General features: G+C 46.1%; 3 protein-coding genes across 5 annotated transcripts; 1 reads left to right on the top strand and 2 right to left on the bottom strand.

Annotated features, from left to right (window-relative positions):
- Positions 1-7,348: 7,348 nt before the first annotated feature.
- LOC133885048 (ELF3-like protein 2) lies at positions 7,349-11,870 on the bottom strand. Its single transcript, XM_062324678.1, has 4 exons — positions 11,168-11,870; positions 9,159-10,099; positions 8,633-8,684; positions 7,349-8,511 (listed from the first exon to the last, which is right to left on the bottom strand). Exons 1-4 carry the CDS (start codon positions 11,411-11,413, stop codon positions 7,510-7,512), a joined length of 2,241 nt encoding a protein of 746 aa, XP_062180662.1. The 5' UTR covers positions 11,414-11,870; the 3' UTR covers positions 7,349-7,509.
- Positions 11,871-15,017: 3,147 nt separating this feature from the next.
- LOC133885050 (casein kinase 1-like protein 2) lies at positions 15,018-22,628 on the top strand. 3 transcript variants are annotated; one of them, XM_062324682.1, is made up of 14 exons: positions 15,018-15,372; positions 15,489-15,529; positions 18,058-18,127; positions 18,222-18,370; positions 18,526-18,621; positions 18,705-18,775; positions 20,028-20,089; positions 20,239-20,302; positions 20,389-20,473; positions 20,554-20,680; positions 20,796-20,878; positions 20,963-21,023; positions 21,540-21,682; positions 21,807-22,000. In XM_062324682.1, exons 1-14 carry the CDS (start codon positions 15,297-15,299, stop codon positions 21,858-21,860), a joined length of 1,182 nt encoding a protein of 393 aa, XP_062180666.1. In that variant the 5' UTR covers positions 15,018-15,296; the 3' UTR covers positions 21,861-22,000. The 3 variants fall into 3 exon arrangements, with proteins under 3 accessions (XP_062180666.1, XP_062180664.1, XP_062180665.1); XM_062324680.1 differs by having other exon boundaries at positions 15,026-15,372; positions 21,799-22,628; XM_062324681.1 differs by lacking the exon at positions 15,018-15,372 and adding an exon at positions 15,631-15,696 and having other exon boundaries at positions 21,799-22,628.
- A 696-nt stretch (positions 22,629-23,324) lies between these two features.
- Positions 23,325-26,478, bottom strand: LOC133885049 (IQ domain-containing protein IQM1-like). Its single transcript, XM_062324679.1, has 8 exons — positions 26,046-26,478; positions 25,130-25,911; positions 24,968-25,056; positions 24,772-24,859; positions 24,529-24,666; positions 24,322-24,414; positions 24,118-24,219; positions 23,325-24,008 (listed from the first exon to the last, which is right to left on the bottom strand). Exons 2-8 carry the CDS (start codon positions 25,850-25,852, stop codon positions 23,529-23,531), a joined length of 1,713 nt encoding a protein of 570 aa, XP_062180663.1. The 5' UTR covers positions 25,853-25,911; positions 26,046-26,478; the 3' UTR covers positions 23,325-23,528.
- Between the last annotated feature and the right edge of the window lie 556 nt (positions 26,479-27,034).

Genomic DNA, 27,034 nt, shown 5'->3' with positions numbered 1-27,034 from the left:
CGGTCAGTGGCAGCCCAGCGCTTGGGCCGGTCGCTGCCGTCCGCGGCCCGTCCCAGTTGCTCCTTCAATTTGAACAAAAATCTAAAATCAGATAATATATTTGATTGTATTTATCGAAATAAATAATATATGATCGTATTTATAATTTTAACATCTGTATTCAATATCTTATTTACCAAGAACTGACTTTCGGTACACCGTACGGTGAAAGAACACAAACTCGGCTACATTCAGCACCTCATAATATTTGATAGTTCACATCCAAATAATTATTCAACTCGGACAAGGTTAGCAACATACAAACTACTACCTTAAATTGTTGTCACTTACTTACTAGTCTTCGCACTGCTCCTAACATTAGTCCCGATCCCTAAATGATGAAACCTTAGAGAGAACCAAAATTTCAATCCATGAAAACCACATATTTCTTACAACATAGTTAAGAGCAGCTTATTGTGGGTTCATTCCTTACAGTTTCACGGTAAAAAAAACACATTTAAGAGTAGCTTCAACAGTAATCTGAGTCAATCCCTCTATACGAAATTCTAAGATCAGCTATCTATAAGTATAAATTACACTAATATCTACTAAACATCAATAGAATAGAACGTCCATATTTATTACATATATATTTCTTTAGCAGATACGCTACGACTATCTATATTTATTATGAAGAATGTTCCGCTATTTTGCTCGAGAGGCTTATATCAGTTCAGAACGTCCTGCTATTTCGTGACTAATAAAGGGGTAATGGAAGAATTACATTCATGTCAGGTTATTATTTGTTATGTAATGCATTTTATATGAGTGCTATTCATGCTTCATTGACCCTCTATATTTTGTGGGTTTGGTGTGCAATATGACATGAAAGATGTTGGTCTCTCCATGTCTGGATTCATGGTCTACCATAGTTCGGTCCATGACCACTGGATGCAGACGAGGCTACAGTTATACAATATTATAAGGTGTACTTGTACATCATATTGAGAGGTATTATGTTCTGTAACATGGCAGATGATTATGTTCTCACTTATATTGTATGGTTAGCACGTTCTCGCATTATGTCCTTATGAGCTGACATCTTACAGTTGGGAATCGGTTGTATTGGCTGCTACGTATAGAGGATTGTGTGCCATAACTCAATAATCAAAGAATAAGAGATCTGTTTTAGGCTGACTACACCTGTTACAGCTATGGAGTTATGAGTACCTCCCGGTTTGTGGACCTTGGGTGAGCAAGAGATACTATTTTGTCCCCATCTCTGATAGCGTTGCAGATGACATGAGGTCTACGGTAGGGTATCGGTGGATTCATGTTAGGTTGAAATGGAGTCAGCAGCAAGACTATGGTAACTACTCTCGAGTAATCAGTGATCTAGATGTTCTCAGCACTGCTATCGTGGAGTGGGATCCATATCGTATGACATGAGTTGCCGAAATTGTGACTAGAGATCTCATCGCATCCTCTTGTTTGCATGACTCACACTTATGGATGACTAGATGCTTCTTGTTGTAAATGAACAACATGAAAGTTTATTCTCCCGAGCGTGTACAGAGGCAGTTCGGGTACCGATAGTTGGTTCCAGTACCTCCTCTACGACACGCTGGAGGGGCGCACAAGTAAATGTGTTATTGCACGTACCATTATTACCTTAAATGATCCATATTAAGAAATTAAAAATATTTATATCACATATAGGAGGAGTGCACAGGGGACCGCAGGCATGCAGGACTGGTCATCCATTAATGTCAAGTATATAAACAGGTGGACGAAGTCAGCCACGATGGATGTCGTCGTTCTTGCTGGACAATACGACGACGACACGTACTGGAAGTACCTTTCATGGTATCATTCACGCACGCGTGCCACCTTACTCAGCAGACTTGTAGAGTCGGCCATTAGACCCTTCCCCGAGGATCGTGCCCGCATTCTTCATGTTGTGGTGAGTGATGTGATACTACTAACAATTTTCATTAGTTAAATCTAAATATTACTGACATGATCCTTATCTTATACAGACCAAAGCGGCATACAAAATGCATACGCAGGCAGAGCAAGCTTGTGGGGAAGCAAGCGGGTCATCAATGCGAAGGGATCAGAACCCTCTTTGGGACTACATGAGGCGAGAGGGTCTCGCTTGTTGTCCGCATTACATGGTCTAGGTGGTTGTGCCCCGTGTTTGAGAGGTACGACCTACCAGCCATGGACTCGTCCTATGCCTTCCACAGCATGTGCTCGTCTAATGCCCGTGAAGAACCCGTTCAGGCACAGTTGCGAGAGGCACCTTCGGCTGTGTAGTATCATGTGTCACGTTCCGGTGCTGTCGGAGGATGAACTCCTCAAGCGGGGATCCTGAGGGACCCTCTTTGAGATTCGGCCGGGGGGTGATTCTGAATCTACCTCATACGTGAATTTAATGCGAGTATATGAGATGTAGGTGGGACGGATGATCGGATGCTAGTGGGAGTAAATGCTCAGGGGATTTTAGACAGGTTCGGGCCGCGCGGAGCGTAATACCCTACTCCTGTGTGTATGCTATTATTGCTCTGGAAATACCTTTCTCTGGATCTCTTGTGTTATAAGGATTTTTGTCTAAGTCAAGAGCTTCGGTCTTCAAGCGCTGATCTCTCTAAGCTTCTACTCGACTTGGTGCTTCGTATGCCGTGACCTTGTTGCCTGTCTGAGCCTCTCAAGCCTTCTATCTTGTCAACTTGTTTTTCTCCGGGGTTCACCCCCCTCTTATACTGTTGGGGAGGCTTGGCGTGCCCAGAAAGGAGGGCACGAGTTCCCATGAACCATAAATAGAAAGCAACCATCATGTTGCTGCAGCTTGATGTTACAGGGGTGAAAAAGTGGGTCCCCGGCCAGTCCCGTCGCACATTACGCACAGCTTTAGTAGTTGCAGGAGGGGGGCCCACCGGGCAGCCGCCGAACCACCCCGCATGCCCGCTCGGTCGGCGCGAGTCTGATATAGCAGGGGGGCAGGCGATAAGCCTCGAGCCCAGGGACGACATCCCCCAGCCGCGCAGGGTGACGTGCGATGGGACCCGCCATATTAAATGCCCCCACGCCTCCCTGCCAGGAGGTGGTAGGGACTGACAACAGGCGTGGGGGGAGTGATTGGAAGTGACAGGCTACGCTCCCTCTTAAATGCAGCATCAGGCCTCTCACTAATTGACACCTCACCGCTGAGCCCTTGTGAGGTCCACCAGCAAGGGGCTTTTTAGGTCCTCGGGGAACTCTGGGTGCTCGGGGACTACTGTTCATAATCCCAAGCGCCCTCTCCCGGATATGTCTTTTCTCGATCCTCGGGGAATTCCGGGTACTCAGGGGACCACTAACTCTTGGTACTCGGGGGACCACTGTTCATGGCCCCGAGCACCCCTCCCGGAACTGGCTCTCCTCGGGTCCTCAGGGAACTCCGGGTACTCGGGGACCACTGTTCATGGCCCCGAGCGCCCTCTCCCGGAACTGTGTCTTCTCGGGTACTCGAGGACCACTATCTATGGCCTCGAGCGTCATCTCCCGGAACCCTGCCTTCTCGGATCCTTGGGGAACACGGGTACTCGGGGACCACTGTTCATGGCATCGAGCGCCCTCTCCCAGAACTGTGTCTTCTAAGGCCTCGGGGAGATAGTCCTCGAGGGAAGGCGCCACGTGGCATTCTGCTGTCCTGGCCTCGGGACTCAGGGACCCCTGGTTCCCATGTCACCGACAGGTGCTAAAGCTGAGGAGTGCACTCCTGAGTTCAAGCAGTATGCACTGGGTTCGCAGCTCCCGCAATGGATACAGCCTCCTTAGACTACAATGACACATTCACTTGTAATATCAACTCCTCACGAGGACGTCATTGACTCCACGCAGTAGACGTCTAACTAGAGAGGCCCATATGATTTTGACTGGATTCCTGCAATGCAGCCTGATAACTTTGCCAATCTTCTAAGCGACCAGTACCCCCAATATCCTGATGTACCTAGGGGTTCACAATGGTATCAGCCGGTGAGACTTCGGCTCACCGAACTCTATCGAAGCACGTACTACATGTGTCCACATTTTCGCATGAAGATACTTCGTCATGATACATGCAGGTCCGAGTTAACAGGTCTAGATACACGTTCGGTGGGGGTCTAACAGGGTAGGACGATGGCGATGAAGAGTAAGGGTACACATGGCAGGGGCCAGCGCATGCGGCTGGGATGAGGGCCACACTCCCACCAGACGCTTACACTCATGGGGATTGCGTGCGGGTCGTTGTCGTTGAGTACATAGTGCACTTTTATTTGTTCATGACTGTCGGTGTATCAGGAACCGGGGGTCCCTGAGTCCCGAGGCCCGGCCAGCCATCCGCCACATGGCGCCATTCCACGAGGTCCCTTCTAAGGGATGAGAAAAGCTCAAGTCCCGGGAGAAGGTGCTCGGGGTCACAGTCAGTGGTTCCCGAGCACCCCAGTTCCCCGATGATCCACGGAGTCTAAGTACCAGGAAGAAAGTGCTCGGGGAGGTGTCTGGTCACCCCCGAGCACCCCAGTTCCCCGATGATCCACGGAGTCTAAGTTCCGGGAAGAAAGTGCTCGGGGAGGTGTCTGTTCGCCCCCGAGCACCCTAGTCCCCCGATGATCCGAAGAATTGAGTTCCGGGAGAGAGTGCTCGGGGCTGCGAGCGGCGGCCCCCGAGCACTTGGTTCCCCGATGATCCATACAAAGAGTGCTCGGAAGAGAGTGCTCGGGGCTGCACGTGGCAGCCTCCGATCACTCGGTTCCCCGAAGGTCTATATAAGAGTGCTCGGGAAAGAGTGCTCGGGGAGGTGAACAGTACCCCCGAGCACCCGGCACCCCGAAGACAAAGCTGGGCATTCTCGAGAGAGAGTGCTCGGGGATGTGAACAGTACCCCCGAGCACTCGGTACCCCGACGACTCAGAGAGGCCCCCGAGGGGCCTGTCGATGAGGTGACCACCTGTCAGAGGTCCGAGGTCGCATTTAATGAGCGCGCGTGGCCTGGCACATCCAACTGCTCCTGCCGCAGCGTCCTGCCATGTTTTGGCAGAGAGGCGTGGGGTCATTAATTGCACGGGTCTCGTCCCGTATCATCCGGCCTGTCTCGGGATAACATCGCGAGGATCAAGGCGTTCCGTCTGCCGCCCTGCTGTGGCAGAGGAACAAGACAGGGCGGGCATGCCGGGCTGTTCTGAGGCTACCCGGTGGGCCCTCTCCACGGCGCCCGTTGCCAGGACGTTTATGATGACAGGTGACCGTGCGTGCGGCGTTTTTTCCACCCTCGGTCACTTCACCCAGAAGAAATGATGACGCCTTTCCCAGTCACAACGTCTTGGAACTTGTGCCCCCTCCTTCCCGTTCGGGGCATGACTCGGCCGGCAGGTACTTAAAAGAGCCGGCGGCACAGAAGAGAAAGAACGGCCCCAAGCAATCGAATAGGCGAACAAGAGATCGCAAGCACACAAGAACCAAGAACCGACACAAGGCATAAGGCACAGTCCCTGCCGAAGAACAAGGAGCCTCAAGCTCTTAGTTAGGCCAGTGTTCTTGTAATCAGCAACATCCTTGAGGGACTTCCTCATGACAGTTATTACATCCATACATGAGTAGGGTATTACGCCCCCGTGCGGCCCGAACCTGTCTAAATTCCGGTGCATTTACTTCTTCTTGCACTAGGTCGTCATCCCCCTCCACCGGCCGTTGCATTTACATTCACTTCCATTTATTTCTCCGACGAACTTATTCAAGATCATCCCCCCGGCCGAATCTCTAAAAAGGGGTCTCTCGGGATCCCTGCAATAGGAGTTAATCCTCCGACAATGACATATGTATTATTCACTTTATTTTCGTTGTTATCTCTATTATATTTTATTCACTGTATCGTTAATGTAATTAATTTTACTTTATTTAATATTTGTCAAATAATTATGACACATAATTTTATTTATTAAGCATCGTTACATATTAATTATGATATTTAATAATTATTTAATGTTCCTTAAATAACGAGGGATTTATGCTTAGGTGCATAGCCAGAAAGTTGTAGTTAAGGAGCAATACATCTATGACGGGAACTTCTAATACATGGTTTTATGGACACCTATAACGATTGATATAGCATTAAAGGCATGATTACAGGTTGTGTGTGGAGGGAAGTATGATCCCTTTAAGGAGAACAAACTAATCCAAACCGTATCTAAATTACATACAAGACTCTTCTGTTCCGCATTAACCGCTCTGTTTCACCATGTAACCATCAATGACCTTTGGGTCCTCTTGCATGAGCGATGTCAAATGTATCTCAAGGAGTGCAAACTAGCTGACCATTCTCCTGTGTTAGGTTTCTCTATGAGGCAAATAAGGATGATGATGTTGCCCAACCAGTATGCATTCCACATCCAGGTTCCTTATTTTCTATTTAAGCACCCTGCTTATATTTTTTCCATTGATTCGAATGCTCCTGTTTTGCGTTAGGCGTTCACAGAAGATGCTGAGTTGATCAACAAAGAAATCCTAAACTTCTTGGTTACGTATATGCTCTTCAGAGGGGGAGCGATGCCTGGTTCGTGTAGATAACGACGAAGATTAGCGAACCTAAGAGGTATAAGGGCATCCTCTACTATTCGACCAGAAAATAACGAGGCTAATGAGGCCGATGATTTCATGCCACTAATGTCTCGACGTTCTAGCAGTAATACAGGATAATATTCAAAAAATACTGCAAGAGGACGTTCACGCACAACATCAACATGGGCGTACGACCAACAAGGAAATAGGACTGCCCCTACCGTGATAGCTCAATATGACGACGATGACAAAGATTTCATACCACAACGTCCCTCCCTTCGAGGCCTCCATCTCTGAAGGACACTAAGTACCTTGAAGATTATGGTGAATTTGCTCCTATCCATCCTCATAACTACCAATCACCAACTTGACGATGATAATCATCTTTCCCTGATAGCATGGATTGGCATAACTGACATTCTTTCACTAATTTACGTTATCACTTTTCACCGCTATCTTAAGATGATCTAATTAATCAACAGTTATACACTATACATCTTGAGATCAATGACAAAGGGGGAATATTGTCACTACTACATTTTAAATGGTGCATCTTTAAACATAGCTAAGTGTTAAGCTGTTCACAGCCTTTGAGACTACATGGTAAATTATGAATTTTAAAATGTATATATAAATTAGCAAATATTTTCTAATTTTATCGAAAGTTGGTAATTGCTAATATTAATATGCTTAGGCTCAAACCACGATATATTTCTATTTTTTTTTTGGCGGGAGAAGAGAGAACTTTATTGATTACACCGATTGAGCGACAGATACAAGGCCATCATTCTGACAGACACCCGAGTGCGTATATTCACAGTGAACAAAACATCAGTCTGCCAATTTATGGTCAACAATAATACAGAAGCTAGCACCAATTGTCTAAGCTCTCAGCTAAACATGTATAGAACCCTACCAATCAAGTAAGATACAGTACGCAATTGCGACCTATGCGTCATTTTGTTGCCTCTCCATCTGTATTGACTGGAAAATCCGCGCTGCTGATTCTGAAGCAGTACGGGCAGTGTGTGGAACAACCCTAATGACGCTGCCAGTATTGTCCCTGCTCCCAGAGGAGGGTTGAGGTTGCCCAATTCCAGCTGAAGATGCAGGAAAGGGTGGTGCAGGACCCCTCCCTTCACCTTGCTGCCTGTCAAATGGGCTGCTAGCGCTACTGCCTTGCAGCTCACCGTCTCTTTGTGCATGGAATCTCCAGGTGCCAGCTGACAGAGCTTCGCTCCTCAAGTGAGACATGTTACACGAGCTTCGTGAATTCTGTTCTTTGTGTCCATTTGGCTGCGATGCAGCAACATGGCTCACTTGCTCAACTGCAGAGGCTGAGGCTGCAGTGTTCATCACCGGCATGCTAAAAGGTGGGAAGTACATCGGTGGCATGGTTGGAGGACCAGGAACACCCATCTGTTGTTGTTGTTGAAGCATAGGAATACTGTATGCCGAATTCATGAAATCTCCAGCTGCGGATGGGAGGCTTACTGGAGTACAGCTGGCGTAAAATGGCGCCAAGAAGCTTCCAGCCGGAGGGCAGGGCCCGGTATAAGGTTTGTAGACAAGCCCTTCAGACGGAGACATGACAGGAACAAGCCGCTGATTCGGAGGTGGAGGAGTGCACCAACTGTTCTGCTTGTTGTCAGAAGCAGTAAGCATTGTGGGAGGATTACTGCCAACGGCACCATTTGTTGCAGCATGATTCTCATGTTGGACTCCAACTACATCATCTTGAGATGGTGAAGGCTGGCTCCCTTCAGTGTTATCCTTTGAGTACTCTAGCTGCTGCGGCGTTGGTTGTACATCATCTTTGTTTTTAGAAGATGGAAGCTGCTTTTCCACATTTCGTCCAGCCAGCCTTTTCTTGCTAGCCACCAAGGCTTTGCCAAGGCATGGATCTCCTTCAATAAGTAGATGCGGAGATGCCGCGATCAACTTCTGCACCTGTTTGCAAGTCGATTTAAACAATGATTAAATCAAATTTCCAGCACAAAATTGCATCCATAAGTTAAACTGCCCGTAAGGATGGGCCAGAACAAAATTAATTTATTTGCCATTGACTCACTTTGATCAGCCTATGGAGCTCGAATACTTGGACAGCAAAAACCCTTTGTTGGCTGTATGAGTTTAAAGAAAAGCAAGTTTAAAGAAAAGCAAGTGTAAACAACATAATAAGAAATTCATACAGTGATTAAGAAATTAATATTCCAAACACCCATCTGACAAGATGGAAGGGAGAAGCATTCGTCATATGACATTACATAAAGTAGGACAACTGGCATAATCTTTTCTTGTATCCCTTTTTATTGTCTTGGTTCATGAATGTGTGTTGGGAGTGCTTTGAAGTGAAACGGGGTGTAGAAGAAGGGGAGGTCTAATCTGTACAGCTTCATGAGTGGTTGAAAACTATGACAAATTAAGCGATAGTCGCAACTGAAGAGCCTTGAGTAGACGTGATGTACATAAACTATTTGGCCCAGTCAGCAAAACACAAACTGGTATAGGGGTCATCAAGATAGTATGTGCTTACAGAGTAGATATTTCAAGAATACTAAAATGTAAGAACATGGACTCAAGTTTTGTATACTTACTTGACAATAGCTCTTCTGGCTTTCCAAAAATGTTTTGGACCAATAATACTGACAACATCATCTGAAGAAATCTCCATTTCAGGTAGAGATTCCACTGAGGAATTAGACAAATCATCCTTTTGCTCCACATCCTGATGTGACCTTTTCCTCTTCCCACCTGTCTCTCTTAAGCCATGTTCCAACAGATTAGAGTTACTATTCTGTTCCATATCAGTATATGCTTTAGACGATGGCAAAGCTCCATTTTTTGGAGGGTTATGGGTCTTGACAGTATTCTCCTTCCTGCTTCTTGCCTGACAACCCTCAATTTCAGAATGTTGTTTATGAGCAACATTAAAATTGCTCAACCTGTCCCTATATGAAGATACCTTTGGATCTGCTCTCCCCAACTTCTCTTTAGATGTTTGAAATGATGAAGTTCTCTCTTCGATTTCCATACCTCTCATCGTCTCTGTTGGTTCTTTATCCTTAATACTTGGAGACTCCCTTGATTTCGCATCAGAAACATTCATTCCCTCCAAGTCCCTCTTGTCAGTATTAGAACACTTTGTGGATGATTTAGACATTGCAGGCTCACTCTTATATGGACTTGTGGTAGGGAAGGGTGTGAACTTTTCTTGGGTTGTCACTTTTTCTTGAGTGGAATGTGGAGGCATTCCAGAATATAAGACCGAAGGAACTGTAAAATCATCATCATTAGTCAACTTCTTCCCTGAAGAATTCTTATCGTTGTTCTGTCTATGTTGTGAGCTACACTCCGCAGTTGGTCCTGCAACATAGGTATCCTTGCTCTTAAGCTGTGTGGATTGCCTCCCAGATTCTGCTCTTGAAGCGTTGCCAGCCCGCCCATTGGAGTTGGTATTCATATGATCTAGCGAACAAACAGGTTCAGTTGAAGGCACACAAAATGATGGGAAGAGAGGTCTATTGTTCCCGCCAAGCTACAAGCAAAGGTTCATGTCAGCACTTCATAAGATATAGCAGAAAATATGAACCCCCTCAATGCAAGCACCACAAATTATCCAAGAAAGCACTTCAGGCCAAAAAGGGGAAAAGAGGATCATAATACTGTAATAGGTAAGGGGTATCCTATTCCGATCCTACCACCATCTCCAAGTTCTACGTTAAATGCAGGTGTTCGCATGAAGTGAGAGAGTACAAACCACCCTAAAAGAGAAGCTCAGGATAGTAACTGGATTCCTGAAGATGCTTACTTCATTCCATGTTCACTTTTCTGTGGGTAGAAGTTGTTATTCGTTCAAGCCAGCGTGGAAAATAAACAAGAAATTAGCTAAATCGTTACTTTCTATTTATTGATCTAATCATCTTATAAAATAAGTTTTCCACTCACCACTTTCTGTAACTGCTTAAAGCTTGATCCAACTGTGGCCTGTGTCAAATGGTAACCCAGCTACTTACCAAAGAAAAAGGTCTAGTGCCATTACTTGAGGCAGCTGTAACCATAACTACATTTTGCACAAGGAATAACCCTTGATTTTTAGTGTGTAAAGATAAAAATGTCTAATGACTGAAATAACAAGTATCCATCTTCACTTGCCTCTGCTCAAGTCCCACACCCCACACTCTGAAGTTAACAGTATCTAAGCATCTGGCAGCACTTGTAGAAAACCGACGAATGGAGAACATTTTCAGCAATAATTCACTCTAAACATTTCGTTTGTGAAACAGTTCCTGCTTCAACCAGAAGCGGAACATCGAGCCAGTCAATAAAACGATAATCAATCCTACTGGCCATAATAAGAGGTCTTACACTTGCTGTGGCGATTTCCTACAAACTGGAACAGCCCTGGAAAAAGCTGTGCACATCATGGTGTATATGTACAAGATCACCCTCTCCCGGCCAAATTCGTATCCTAAGCATGCTATATTGTACTCCCTAATTCATCATGTTGGTTGGAACCATCTAATCGACCTAACAAACAAGCTAGACTGCTAGAGCCAAGCAACCGCGCATATAGTACAAACCGAAATGAATTCAACGGGCTCACCTGGCTCGCCGACGTGGAGGGCACGGCGTAGGTCAGTCCGCCGGCGGACCACGGCGTCGCTGTCGCGGGCGCCGGCGCGGTGGCGGCGAAGCGGTTGGAGGGGATGCTGAATTGTTCGTAGAGCGCCATCTTGTTCCTGGGCGGCGCGCGGGGGCCGCCCTTGACGGTGTCGTTGACGTGGAGGCGAGGGAAGAGAGGACCCATGACCTTGTCCGGCGCCTCATCCTTGCCGCTTCCCTGCCTCATCTCGTTGTGGCTAGTACTCCCACTCAAGCATCAGCACGGCAGAGCCCATGGGCATGGCCAAGCTTAGAAGACGACGACGGGGGCTGAGGCTCGCGGAGAAGATCCACCACGAATTCCGATGGAGCTCCAAGTTGAAGCCCCTAGCTTCGCGGCAAAAATCCGATCTTTGCGCGAAAACCGGGGCCTGGGGCGAGGCCGACTGCACAGCGAGACAGGAGGGGATTCGAATTGGAAAAGAAAGAAATATCTGAGCGCGGCTGCCTGATTCGGTGAAGAGAAGAGAGGAGGGGGAAAGGAGGCGGAGGAAAGGGAGAGCAGCAGCAGCAGCTGGAGTTGTGGGGAAATCTTGTTGGTTTCTTTTTCTGGGGACCTGGGGTCGCCTGCCACATGGGATCGTCATCCACAAAACAGCAAGAGCAGAGAGCGCCATGAAACGGACCGGGATAGCATTTTCTAAATTAAACTGGATAGGCCGGTAATTGTTTGTGCTGATTTTATTTATATACCAGCAAGAAACGAAACGGAATTGCGTCATTAGTTGCGAACTACTACGTAATTAGACAGTGACATACACCATAGGCGCAAAGAGTAATTTTTACGTGAAGGGAAACACCAAGAATCAACTGCGCTGCTCCCACGATTAAGAAACGGGCAAAGAAAGATACTCCATAATAAGGCTAGCTTTGCATTAACAGATGACGAGGAAGCAGCAGGAAGAAGAAAGCAAATCAGCAAGATCACGTGCTGCAGATGAGATGAAAGGTTTGTATTGATTGTATGGCCAGCGAGTGAGCCACGTACCGATCGAGGTGGCTGTGCAAGGAGAGGACACGAACAAGCTCCAGTCAGTATACAGAATCGGCAACTATACAATATCCTGCCTGTCTTAGCGTCGCAGGATATTTTTATCTCAAATTTAGCAGCCCCGTCGATGTAGATTATTTATTGAGTTGTCACATTTTATCTCAAATGTGCACGCATTCTTCTCTTCGCTCTGACTGGATTGGACTGAATGGCCTTCGCTCGATCTCATGTCCTTAAGTTTCTTGCTGCTTATTCTCATGACACTACACCGGCTTGTTGCTGCTTATCTGTCCATCTTCCAAAGACCGCTCTCCTTTTCCGAGTCTCCATCCATGGTAGCAACACCTATCATCTTGCCGATGCAAGCCCCGTATCACTCACTCTCTGTCTCGCCATAATAAACCCTATTCCTAAACTTACCAAAGAACAAATTGTTATTGTCAGAGAAGAATCCACTGTAAACGGATACATGGGACAACTCAAATGGTGAATAATCTTTAATCTAACCTAAATGTTCAAGCTAATTTCTACTGATATTCATAAAATAACTCAAAACTATATTATCATTTTGTAAAGACCAGTGCAGATCAAACAGTGAAAGTAGGAAGATTTGTGTGACATCAATATTTTAACCATGACTTCTAAACCCTTTCCAGAACAATCAAACTTTCCTATCAGATTATCATATCTATCTTGTCGTCTTTATTATTCCCGAGATTCTCTATACAATAAAGTCCGAGAGATTTTTAGAAGAACATTTAAAGCTACAAATAGTACATAAGTCCGCCATTTAGCACTTAGAGGACAAGTGTATGCTATCTTTGATGTAACGCCACTTGGAGCCTTGCAAAGTATTATGTCTCATATTATTTCTGTAAGTCAGGCTCTATATAGAAACGTGTTGCCCTTTCTTACTCGTGCATGATAAGTCCGTCATTGTCTTAGTTCTTTTGTCACTTTTTTCTATCACCAATAATCCTAATTAGCTACGTGCTAGAACAACGACACTATATATCAAAAGATGTATACCACCTCATTGACAATTATCATAAGTTGTCCATCTCTTCTTCTGTATTCATAACTCTTACATTACTATTGTATTTCACCATTGTCATCCCTATTTATCATGTTTATGTCTACTTATTTTTACCCCTTTGATGTTACCTTAGGTAGCTTTAGCAAACTACTATACGGTACATTTCTCACTCATAGCACCACAATATGTACTATGTCAAGACAGAATTGTTTGATGGTATGGATGGACTTTGAAATATCATAACATATGGACTCAAAAAACTCCTATCAACAATATCCTGCCAGTCTTGGCGTCGCAGGATATTTTTATCTCAAATTTAGCAGCCCGGTCGATGTAGATTATTTATTGAGTTGTCACATTTTATCTCAAATGTGCACATGTTATTCTCTTCGCTCTGACTGGACTAAACTGAACGGCCTCCCGCTCGGTCTCATGTCCTTAAGCTTCTTGCTGCTTATTCTCACGACACTACGCCGGCTTGTTGCTGCTTATCCGTCCATCTTCCAAAGATCGCTCTCATTTCTGAGTCTGCATCCATGATAGCAACACTTTCTATCATCTTGCCAATGCAAGCCCCCTATCACTCATCCTATGTCTCACCATAATTATCCCTATTCCTAGACTCACCAGAGAACAAATCGTCATTATCAGAGAAGAACCCACTATGAACGGATACATTGGACAACTCAAATGGTGAATAATCTTCAATCTAACCTAAAGGTTCAAGCTAATTTCCATTGATATTCCTAAAATAACTTAAAACTACGTAGTCATTTTGCAAAGACCAATGCAGATCAAATAGTGAAAGTAGGAAGATTTGTGTGACATCAATATTTCAACCATGCTTTCTAAACCCTTTCAAGAACAATCAAACTTTCCTACAAGGTTGTTATATTTATCTTGTCGTCTTCATTATTCTTGAGATCCTCTGTACAATAAAGTTGGAGAGATTTTTAGAAGAACATTTAAAGCTACAAATAATACATAAGTCCGTCATTTAGCATGCTAAAGGACAAGTGTATGCTATCTTTGGACATAACGCCACTTGAAGTCTTGCAAAGTATTATATCTCATATTATTCCCATAAGTCAAACTCTGTATAAAAACATGTTGCCCTTACTTACTCGTACATAATAAGTCTGCCATTATCTTGGTTCTCTCGTCACTTTTTTCCACCACCAATAGTCCTAATTGGCTATGTGCCAGAGCAACCAACTTTTGACACTATACATCAAAAGATCGATACCATCTCATCGACAATCATCATAGGTTGTCCATTTCTTCTTCCGTATTCATAACTCTTCTACTACTATTGTATTTAACTATTGTCACCCATAATTATCATGTTTATATCTGTTTGTTTCTACCCCTTTTGATGTTACCTTGGGTAGCTTTGGCGAACTACTATACGATATATTTCTCACTCTTAGCATCACAATATGTGCTATGTTAAGATAGAATTGTTTGATGGTATGGATGGACTTTAGAATATCATAACATATGGACTCAAGAAACTTCTATCAACAAAGTGAGTAGTATGTATAATAGTCTACCGTGTATCTAAAATTCACTTGGTTATTCAAATCGCTTATCACTAAAATAAATCTCCTAATTTAGTAATGCAAACATGAAGAAGAGAGTGCCATGGAAGAAATAAACCAGGTTAGGTCAGGTCAGGTCAGGTTGTCAAGAAGGGAAAAGGAAATGGGAAAACGAGGGGCACCAAACCGCGACGCCATTGCGTTAGCTATCCGCCCCATCTTACTGTCCGACACCTCGATTTGTCAGCAATTTCTCCGTTTAGCCGATCAGCGGGACCGTGCTCCGGAAATAAGAACACCAGCAGCACGAAAAGAGAAAGAGGAGGGGTGAAAAGAGAAAAGAAATCCCTAACCCCCCCCCCCCCCCACTTCGATCCAGTCAAGCCCTAGCCCCGAATCCCCCTCGGAGCAGCAAACTGAATCGATTCGATTCCTGCATGGCAGGTTCTGTCTGCTTCTTGTGATTGCAGGCATCGTCTTGACCTACGCGGTGCGCGCAGCCATGGAGCCGCGCATCGGCAACAAGTTCCGCGTCGGCCGCAAGCTGGGGAGCGGCTCCTTCGGGGAGATCTACCTCGGTTCGTGCGCAATTCTGCTCAAAGGTCTCCTTTTGATTCCAAAGTTCCCATCTTTACGAGCTGCTGATAAGTTTTTCCCCTCCCCTCGGCCCGGGTCTCTCTGTGTGGATGTGCAGGCACCAACGTGCAGACCAACGAGGAGGTCGCGATTAAGCTCGTGAGTTGCTCAGTATTTTTCCTTATTCTGCGATTTAAGTTGTGATTTGTGATGTCCTGGTTGCCTCAACGATTAAGAATCACAAAACTGTCGGGATCTAGGATGTGCAGGCCGAATTATATGTTCGGGATAGGGAATTATGATATTTTACGGATCCGGTAATGCAGGTGATTAAGAACTGGCCCCTCTGGTTTTATTGCTTGTTTCATTTTTGTGGAAATAATTGCTGGGCTTGGGCTTACTGGCAGCTATGCCAGCTTAACTCACTTGTCAATGTATTTCGCTAACATGCTCAGTTTGGTAATATATAACAAAAAAACAGCTTGTGAATGTGTTATGTGGAGGGTATGTTGCTGGAAAAACATTTGTTTAGCTGTTAGAGTTAAATTCTTTCTGCCTAAATATCAGATTTGTTGACAACGTAGAGAAGTACAAGGTGGCGAAGAAGACCGCAAAGCGAGCAGTGAGTGAAACAAGAGGTCGGGCGTATGAGGACCTCTACCAGCGGTTAAACACGAAGGAAGGGGAAAGGGACATCTATAAGATGGCCAAGATCCGTGAGAGGAAGACGAGGGATGTCAACCAAGTCAAATGCATCAAGGATGAGACAGATCGACTTCTGGTGAAGGAAGATGAGATTAAGAATAGATGGCAAGAGTACTTCGACCAGCTGTTCAATGGAGGAGGTGAGAGCTCTTCCATTGAGCTGGACGACTCCTTTGATGATGCCAACAGGCGTTTTGTACGAAGGATTCAGGAGTCTGAGGTCAAGGAGGCTTTAAAAAGGATGAAAGGAGGCAAGGCAATGGGCCCTGATGGTATCCCTATTGAGGTGTGGAGATGCCTTTGAGACATAGCAATTGTATGGCTAACTAAGCTTTTCAACCTCATTTTTTGGGCAAACAAGATGCCCGAAGAATGGAGGCGGAGTATATTAGTACCAATCTTCAAGAATAAGGGGGATATTCAAAGTTGTACTAATTACCGTGGGATTAAGCTGATGAGCCATACGATGAAGCTATGGGAGAGAGTCATTGAACACCGCTTACGAAGAATGACAAGCGTGACCAAAAATCAGTTTGGTTTCATGCCTGGGAGGTCGACCATGGAAGCTATCTTCTTGGTACGACAACTTATGGAGAGATACAGGGAGCAAAAGAAGGATTTGCATATGGTGTTCATTGACCTAGAGAAGGCCTACGATAAGATATCGCTGAATGTTATGTGGTGGGCCTTGGAGAAGCACAAAGTCCCAACAAAGTATATTACCCTTATCAAGGATATGTACGATAATGTTGTGACAAGTGTTCGGACAAGCGATGGTGACACCAATGATTTTCCAATTAGAATAGGACTGCACCAAGGGTCAGCTTTGAGCCCTTATCTTTTTGCTTTGGTGATGGATGAGGTCACAAGGGATATACAAGGTGATATCCCATGGTGTATGCTCTTTGCAGACGATGTGGTGCTAGTCGACGATAGTCGGACGGGGGTAAATGGAAAGTTGGAGCTGTGGAGACAGACCTTAGAGTCGAAGGGTTTTAGGCTTAGTAGAACTAAAACTGAGTACATGAGGTGCGATTTTAGTACTACTAGGCACGAGGAGGATGAGGTTTGCCTTGACGGGCAGGTGATACCTCAGAAGGATACCTTTCGATATTTGGGGTCGATGCTGCAGAAGGATGGTGAAATCGATGAAGATGTGAGCCATCGAATCAAAGCCGGATGGATGAAGTGGCGCCAAGCTTCCGGCGTCCTCTGCGACAAGAGAGTACCACAGAAGCTAAAAGGCAGGTTCTATAGGACGACAATTAGACCTGCGATGTTGTATGGCGCAGAATGTTGGCCAACTAAAAGGCGACATGTCCAACAGTTGAGTGTAGCAGAGATGCGCATGCTGAGATGGATGTGTGGCCACACAAGAAAGGATCGGGTTCGGAATGATGACATACGTGATAGAGTTGGTGTAGCACCAATTGAAGAGAAGCTTGTCCAACATCGTTTGAGATGGTTTGGGCATATACAACGCAGGCCTTCAGAAGCGACTGTACATAGCGGAAGAATAAAGCGTGCGGATAATGTCAAGAGAGGTCGAGGTAGACCAAACTTGACATGGGAGGAGTCTGTAAAGAGAGATCTAAAAGACTGGAATATCACCAAAGAACTAGCCATGGACAGGGGTGCGTGGAAGTTAGCTATCCAAGTGCCAGAGCCATGACTAGACTTGTAAGATCTTATGGGTTTCATCTCTAGCCTACCCCAACTTGTTTGGGACTGAAAGGCTTTGTTGTTGTTGGTGGTGGTGATGAGTTTAGAGACATGGAACATATGATATGAATGGTGTTCAAGATGAAATTTATTGCTTGACTTCTAATTATAACTTGTCAACTGCACTGTGGTTATGAACTTTATGTGACGCGATGCTATGAATTCGTGTTAGGCTCTTTTTGGTATCTTTGCAATTTTTCCATCTGTTGGCTTCATGCGTGGATGGATAACAACTTTGTTGTTTCTATTGCTTCATCCAGGAAAATGTCAAGACAAAGCATCCTCAATTGCTGTATGAGTCAAAATTATACAGAATACTTCAAGGAGGAAGTAATGCACACACTTTGTTATATTTTCCTTGTCACTTTATTCACTCTCTTTGTTTGGACAGAGGCATCGACTCATATTTTCTTTGCTTCTGCAGCTGGAATTCCAAATGTTAAGTGGTTTGGTGTTGAGGGGGATTACAATGTTTTGGTAATGGACTTACTGGGACCAAGCCTTGAAGATCTTTTCAGTTTTTGTAACAGAAAGCTGTCCCTCAAAACTGTTTTGATGCTTGCTGATCAAATGGTATGCTGAATCATTAAGACAGGACTAATTCATTATTCTGTTAGCTTAACTTCCGTATTTATGCGCAAGTTTCCATGAAGCATTATTGCTTTCCAACATAATATCACCTTCTTTCATTTAATTGTGTGTGGTATTAACATCCTCTATTTTCTTAGATCAACCGAGTTGAGTTTGTTCATTCCAAGTCTTTCTTGCATAGAGATATCAAGCCAGACAATTTTCTCATGGGTCTTGGAAAAAGAGCAAATCAGGTTATTAGTTATGTACTCTCAATCTGCTTTTACTCATGGGATTAATAGTAGGTGTGCTTATTAATTTATTTTAATCTCTGTAGGTTTACATTATAGATTTTGGACTCGCAAAGAAGTACAGAGATACATCGACACACCAGCACATTCCATACAGGTTAACGTGCTACAACTGATTTACTATAAGGTGGTGTTTGGTTCATGAATGGTGACGCAAATGTAATTAGAAAGCACTGGTATCATAAACATAGTAATGAAAGACTGGCATTGTTTGGTTCACACGGTGTAATGGAAATGGAAAGCTGGGAGCTGCAGAGAAAGAGGGAGGGAGGGAGAAGAGTGTGGGAGGGAGTGCAGTGATTCGTCATCGGAGGACAGAGGTCGTGTAGCTGGGTGATGGAGCAGCAACAGCAGCGTCCATTGTCTGACACGCCGCCGGAGATGCTGGCCATCATCATTGGTGGCCTCTCATGCGCTGCAGATCACTTCCGCTTCGACGCCTTGCCGGTGGCAAGCTGTCGAATGCAAACGCAGCTCCTGCCGCCCAAGCAGCTACCCTGGCTGGCCCTCCCCATCCTCATGGCTCACGTACCCTTACTGTGCCCCTGTCATCCTACCCGTCGACGCCTGCATCTACGAGCTCCCCTTCCCCCTCCCCTTCTCCGCACCTGGTGGCTGGCTCGTCGTCACGCATCACGAGCCAGAGGACATGCTATACAATCCATTCACCGGCGGTGGCGCCACGCTCCTGCTCCCGCACCATGCCTCCATCCCGGACAATGGCCACCAGATCTGGCTGGTGGCAGCTCTGCGATGGTGGTCAGATCGGGAGGTAAATTCGGTGTAGAACACGTTGGCGGCTGGGAGGGACCCGCGTCAACGACCTGATTTGTGAGGTCTTGTATTGGTAACTAATCCTTGGATGTCTGGGCAATGGATCAGCATCGAGTTCCTGCCGCGGGGTGATGAGCGAAGCGGAGACAACGAATGAATTGTGGCCTCATTAGAAGCGATGGGATCCCATTCCCGTCAACATCGGGTGTAATGGGATTTGTACAGTAATGGGATCCAATTACACGGTATCAGATTACAGAAAGCCCAATCCAAACAGAAATTACCGAAATCGATTTGTAGTGTAATCTGATTACATTACAAAATCCCGAATCAAACCCTACCTAAGTAGCTGTACAGTTTTTTACCTCTTACTGCATTTAAAGAATTGTATTCACCCACAATATTCCCTGAAATATATTTTGCTGCTGTAGTTCTGATGCTACCACACTGGGTCCATGGTTGTTTTATGCTCATGTAGTTATGTTTGAGACTTGCTACATGTAACACTAGAAATCCAAATAACTGGAAATCTTCTCTCCATTTGAAACATATGAACCTTATCTATTTAATTGCAGAGAGAACAAGAACTTGACTGGAACAGCAAGATATGCAAGTGTGAATACCCATCTTGGAATTGGTAAGTTTTATTTTAATGTTTGATGTGGACTCCTTTATTTGGTGGTACCTAGATTCGAGGCATGTGGTTTCTGGATTCCTAGCAAACTTCTGTTACCGTCCTGTTACCTTCTTGTTTCGATATCATAATTGATGTTTTGCTTCTCATAGAACAAAGCCGGAGGGATGACATGGAATCTCTTGGATATGTACTGATGTACTTCTTGAGAGGAAGGTTGTTTAACATAACCTGATTGATAGTTGTTGTATCTCAGACTTTATGGTATTCTGTGGATTGATACATGTTTTTGCTGTGGCCAGCCTTCCGTGGCAGGGTCTAAAAGCTGGGAACAAGAAACAAAAGTATGAGAAAATCAGTGAAAGGAAAATTGCTACTTCAACTGAGGTAACACATAGTTCTCTGATAAGTGATAACTGCATACTACCATTGGCATATTGGTTTTTACTGTGTTTCATCAATTGTAGGCCCTCTGCCGTGGATATCCTACTGAATTTGCTTCTTACTTCCATTACTGCCGCTCACTACGTTTTGAAGATGCACCAGACTATCAGTATCTGAAAAGATTATTCAGAGACCTTTTTATTCGAGAAGGTTAGTTTACCATTTTAATTTTGTTAAAATGCTCGAGATTTGATTTGATGACTAAACAGAGTTTATACTTCTCAGTGTTGCAAAATGCTAACGAGTTATGTTTTCTGCTATGTAGGCTTTCAGTTCGATTATGTTTTCGACTGGACCATTCTAAAGTATCAACAGTCACAGATGACCAGTGCTCCTCCCCGTGCAATTGTCAGTTCAATGAATACTCACCTTTCTTCAACAGCGCTCACATGGTGGTTTTGCCTGACTATTTGCTCATGCCCTCTTATTTAGGCTCCAGCTGTAGGACAAAGCTCTGGGATGGCTCCTGTGGCAAACAATAATAGACATTCAGGTCCGACACTAGAAAATTCTCACTTAGGCAGTCTGTACCGTCCATACGTAGTGCTATACAAGTGTATCCATCTTATGGTGGATGCTATCTTGCTGCATGTTTCTTTTGTGATAAGATGAATCTCAAGCAGCCTTTCAATAATTTATCATTTTTTACGGTAGAAACATTCAGTGAATTAACCTGTAGGCAGATTGAGCATCGTACTGCTTGAGAAAGCTGAGTATGTTTCTTGGTAAAAATAAGAAGTTTTTCAATTTACAAAATTACTGTAATCACAGGAGGTAGAAATATAGCATGTTGCCTGGTCCTTCTTTAATTCCGAGTTACATAACTGCAATACCCTTACGTGTGTAAAACATTTAAGTGGTAATCAAATAAAAAGAAAATACCGGTGGGTGTCCATTCTATTGTATTATCAACCTATGAGATTGTTTGATTCCATGTACTTTTTTCTGCTATCAACTTTCAAGTTGGCCTGGTCACTTTTTTGCCTGTCTATCTGTTGAACTTTCGCAGCGACTGAAGAGGGAAGGAGAAGTGGCTGGTCAGACATGGACCCAATGCGACGTCAGGTTCCACCACCAGCTATCAATGCAGGCAGCCTAGCCAAGCAGAAGTCTCCTGTTCGGCATGAGCAATCCACATCAAAAGATGCTGTGGTGAGTTTTTGAGATTTGTTGTTTGATGTTGCTAATGTGATGACAAGAAGTGGATCCCCGGAGTGTTTCTGTATATACAGTTGCTATGTATTATCTGACCCTTAATTGACATGTAGTTCTCCAGTTCGACTTTTTTGGGACGTTCAAGCGGATCCTCAAGGCGACCTGCTGTCTCTAGCAGCCGAGAACCAAGCACTGAAGCGGACCAAGCGCGTAGTCGTACAACTGATGCAAGCCCAGGGGCATTCCAGAGATCTGGAGCTCCACGGTGGAGCCCACGGATGCCTGACTCCACGGACGGCAGGCGTTCGGCATCTGGCAGGCACCACTCATCTAACGCTAAGAATTATGAATCCACGATCAGGGGCATCCAGAGCCTAAATTTCGACGGTGATGACAGGGTTCACTACTAGCATCTCTCAGAACCTGACAGGGTGTATCATCGGTGTGCGGCCCCCATGATGCTCCCATGTACCACCGCCTGCTGAAGTGGAAGTACGAAAGACTGGCAAATAAAATGTTTGGCTGGGTGAGTCTAAGCTGCCGTGGCTCCTAGGAACCAAGGCGATGGCTATGCTTAGCCCCGTTGTACAGGTTCCCATTTGTTTTATTGCGTGGGCAGAGTCCCTTGAATCATGCTGTATTTAGACAAAAAATTCTGCAGGTTCGCATTGATGTGCTTATTTGGTTCAAATGCCGCTTGGGGAAGTTGGGGATGCTTTAAACATTTGGGAGAGGTTTATGCTGCCTGCTCTCATGTAACTCTAGTTTCCACAACTGTTATGTCGGTTCGTCTCTGAGAAGTTATGCCGCCTGTGACAAATCTGAAAAAATGTGTCCTTGTGATGTTAGCATAGAGGAGTGCAGTGTAATGTGATCATAGTTTTGAACTTTGAATGGCAACCGGCGGGTCTGCTAATAATATTTTCTTTGCTGAATGCGTAAATGACAATGTACATATTTTAGACTGAATCTGTTGTTTTCTTTGAAAATGATATATGTAGCTTTTAGACTGAATCGTAGGTTCATCTTTGACATGGATTACCATGTGCCCGAGATGCATTGTAACCAGGAACTTCCCTGGATTTCCGGAGAGGCATGCTACGTTGGCAATGACCAAGGCCAGCCAACCAACCGATGAAAAGAGTCCGTAAAGAAGGGAGACCAAGTATTTTTAGTTGCAGTGAAAAGTCTGTGCTTAGCTAATGCTTATATTTTGTTTGGCGTCACAGCAAGAAGTCGAGAATTCAAAGATTAGTTACGCACGGCCTGCTTCCAAAAACAACAGGTGTTTGACCGCAGCAGCACGTGCCTTGAGATTTGCCTCCGGGGAGAGAGGATGAAGACCCAGCTGTTCCTTTCACATTCTGATGCGTTGCCGTCTCTAGCTTGGTCAGAGCTGAAATTTTCTCAGGTCGCCTCGCCTTGGTGTACAAAAGGACAGAAATGCAACGCGGTCCAACATGACAGCGCCATCACTCTGCCTCCTGCCTCCCAGAGATCAACAACTTCATTCATTCTGTCAGACTGCGAAGACTGGAGGCGAGGCTTATACTCATTCAGGAAGCATGCTTTGAATTAGACTGTCAGAGAAGATACTCTGCTTTTTCATTGCTTATGAACTGGAACTCGCTCGTCACAATTTAGTCTGTAGAAATCGCACTTTTCACATGTGCATGCATGTTTACATTTGTACACGCAAGTTTACAGGGCAGGCACTTTGAGGTCAAATTAGGAACCAAAAAAAAAAACTTTAAAACAAACAGATCAGTGTAAACGCTAGCTAGGACAAACAAAACTGTTGTTATGCCTCTGTGGTGTAAGAGAAGGACAGTATGAGACAGATTCAGTTGCCCTTGCTGTTGTTGGTGGGCAGCGTGAGGTGCACCGTGGGCGTCCGGATGCCAAGGCACTGCTGCTTGAGCGGCCGCACGCTGGGGCTCGCCACGCCCACGCCCACGCCCATGTACTGCACCCGCGGCGACAGCCTGATCCGCGGGCTCGGCCGTGGCGACGGGATCGGCACCCTGCTCGTCGACGCCGCCACTCTGGGTGACAGGTTCACCTGCTCCAGCGCCCTGCTCTGGAGCTGGGCCGGGTAGTCCCGGACGCAGCCGATGCGCGCGCCGGCGCCGCTCGTCCACTTGAGCGAAGCGCGGCTCACGGTGTCCACCTCGGGAGCCTCAGTTTCTTGTGCCATTGCGTCCGGAGCATCGCCCTGCGCTGCCGCCTCTGTGGCCTTCTCATGAGCTGCTTCTTCTGGCCACGGCTCGTCCGAGGTCTGCTTCTTGAACGACGGGTACTCGTCGTCATCAACCGAGCATCTCTGAGGGATGAAGATACACGAGGCAAAGCATTCGTCTGTCAGACCAATATCCCACGCGAGTTCTCGACGCATATGTGATCATGCGATGAGAAGTAATTAATAAGTTTACTTTGACGTTGGTGAGATCGACGTTGTTCTCCCGCAGGAAGCTGATGAACTCGTTGAAGTTCTCTTCGGTTGGGAGGTAATGGCCACTGTATGGCCAGATGGCCTGACACAAACAGGATACAAGAATCAAGGCGATTGCAAATTTGCAAGACTGAAGCGACATGCTTGCTGTTCAGGCAAGTGCTTGCGATTGCAATGCCTATACCTTCAGAACGCCTTCCTTGGCAACCAGTCTTCCAGCAGCTGATGTTGCTCCACCAGCTAGGAAACTGGAATGCTGGAATCGCCCCTTCTTCTTCTGCTCAATGCAGATGAAAAAAACCAAGTTAGGCGATGAAGAACTAAGCCATCATAGCCAGGTTCATGATACTTGCAAAACTGACGAGCGTTTGGCAACACTGGACATACATACCTGACCCACGTAGAGGGACCTGCTTGTGCTGAGCACAAATATCCACTTGGAGTCGTCAGTGGTGTTCACGAGAGCCCCGCTCTGCATGTACGTTAGCCTCCCGTCTTCCACGATCACTTCGTAGGCAGCCCTCTCGTTCTGCCATCAAAAGCATCACCATTAGATTATAAGAATATAAGATAGATGTACGTCTATCCGATTAATTTTCACAGCTCTGCTCTTCAGACAGAGAGATACGCTCACCATTTCGAGGTACATGATCAATTGTGAGTTCAGCTTGCTTCTTGGACAGTTTGGGTGATGGACCTCCCTTCCGGCTCCAATGTCCAACCTGAAACATCATAGTGATAATTGCTCCCAGTTAAAAAAAGGACATACAGAATGACAGAACCAAATGGTGATAGCTATGGCACATTGCTGAATACGAGCAATCAAGTACCAGTAGAAGAATGGCTCGGTGCTGGAGCTCTGGAACCAGATGTCGTAATACAGGTGCAAGTTGTGGCCGTACCGATGCCGTGGGTCGATCTGAGAAGCTTCAGGATCAATGACACCAACCTTTGAAGCATAGAGATGGAGATGGAGTAGCAGTAAAGCTTACAGCTTCGAGCCAATGTCGGAGAGCGAGCTGCTGTGCCTTGTCGTCCTTGCAGAGGCCCTTGCCGACCTTTGCGATCCGCTTGGCAGCCCTGACCCACCGGGATGCCGCAGTCTCCTGCTTCTCCCCCGTGAAGAAGGAGATGGACTTGCGGTCGAGCAACGCGGAGTCGTAGAGCTTCCACCAGAGCTCCTCGATGACGATGGCGCAGTCGGCCAGGCTCCGCCGCGTGCGGTGGCCCTTGAACACCTTCTGCACCTTGGTGGCCGCCTCGTCCAGGAGAAGCTCGCTGCGGGGCCGTGGCGAGCACGACGAGGATGTCATCTCCATCTCCAGCTCGGAGGGCCTTGGGTTTGGGGCCGCAAGGGGTGCGACGACGTTAGCGGCGGCAGCCATGGTCATGGTCTGCTTGGTGTTGGGGCTATGGAGCGCGAGGCGTCCCGGCCTGGCGCCGTGGATGCGCCGGACGGGCGACGACGGGACGCCGGCGCGAGCATCCGGGGCATGGACACCGCCGCAAGCCGCGTCCGCCTCATAGGTCTTGAAGCTGAGTAGCGCCCTCTCGAGATTGCTCGCCGCTGCAACCTTCTTGGACGAGTTGCTCCTGAGCAACTTGGGCGAGCGCACGGGCATGTCGATGCCGGCGTCCCTCAGGTCCCTGGGGTTTGGGAGCTTCGGCGAGACAGCATTTCGATCGATCCCCCCTGGCGGCGATCGCAGAGTCATAGCTAGGTTCTCTTCTCTTCTCTTTTCTTGGTAGTTGGGATTGGGGTTTGGAGGATTTGCTGCAGTATAAGAAACAAGGAGAAGAGAAGCTGAGACAAATCGAAACCAAAAAAAAAAATCCGAACTTTTTCATCGGGGGCAGAGCAAAAATAAAAGTGCCGGAGGAGGAAGGAGGAGGTGCGATTGCTCGTACCTGAACGCGACGAGAGGAAATTACAGTGTGTGCTTTGTGATTGATGTGGGCAATGGAGAGCTGAATCCTGAATATATTTATATATATGGATTAGGGAGGGAGGGAGCGAGCGAGCAAGGAGGCGGGGAAGATGAGATGGATACGGCGGAGCGGGCGGGCGGAGTCCAAGAAGCACCGCTCGCACGCAGACGCATGCGTCCAGACCCCGAAGTCCATGTGAGTGGTGATGGCAGCTGAGGGAGGGAGGGAGGTCGTTGCGCGCGAGTCGTGGACGGGATCCGACCTTGCCTGTTTTCTTCCCGCTAAAACCGCGTCGCGTCCTCGTACACCTGCCCTCCGCGTACTCCTAGCTGAGAAATTTCAGAAAAGAAGGTGTGTTCATCGGCACCGGCACCGGCACGGCGGCGCTACGACGACGGTGTCCATATCCATTCTCCACGATCCTGGCCTGGGCACGTCAAATAAAATCCTGTGTGTCGGCGTCAGGGCGGCTGCTAGGCTTAGAGGGCGTTCCATCCATTTGCATCTTTACTTTCTGGTACTGATATAATAGCAGGTTGATCCCGATCCCAGCTGGTGTACTCCAATTTGTATCTTGACTTTCTGGTTGCGGCCAGCAGCAGCAGCAGCAGTGTTCCTGTTTCAGGTTCAACGCATGCATCTTGTCAGACCCTACGACTGCTGCACTGCAGGGATCCATTTTTATTCAGAGCCCGGTACATCCACATCACATCAGGGCGGTGTTCTCTGGGCCGGTAGCACTGCAACTGTTCTCTCTGTGCAGGTAGTAGAAATTAATAAAGACGATTTTGTCTTCAGTTGATAATGCGTTTGATGAATTTTTTTTCTTCTTTTGGGTTTTTGCAATTTTTCTCTTTCTTAATCTTCATTCATTCATATTCTTACTAGTAGTACTTGTAACTGCAACCAGAAATAGAAGCAATGAATACGAGCCTTACTGGTCAAAGTAGGTGGAACATGACACCAAT

Source organism: Phragmites australis, chromosome 11 (assembly GCF_958298935.1).
Source record: "Phragmites australis chromosome 11, lpPhrAust1.1, whole genome shotgun sequence".
NCBI lineage: Eukaryota > Viridiplantae > Streptophyta > Magnoliopsida > Poales > Poaceae > Phragmites > Phragmites australis.
The sequence above is the reverse complement of the archived record's forward strand: the minus strand, read 5'-3'. Positions and strand labels throughout refer to the sequence as shown.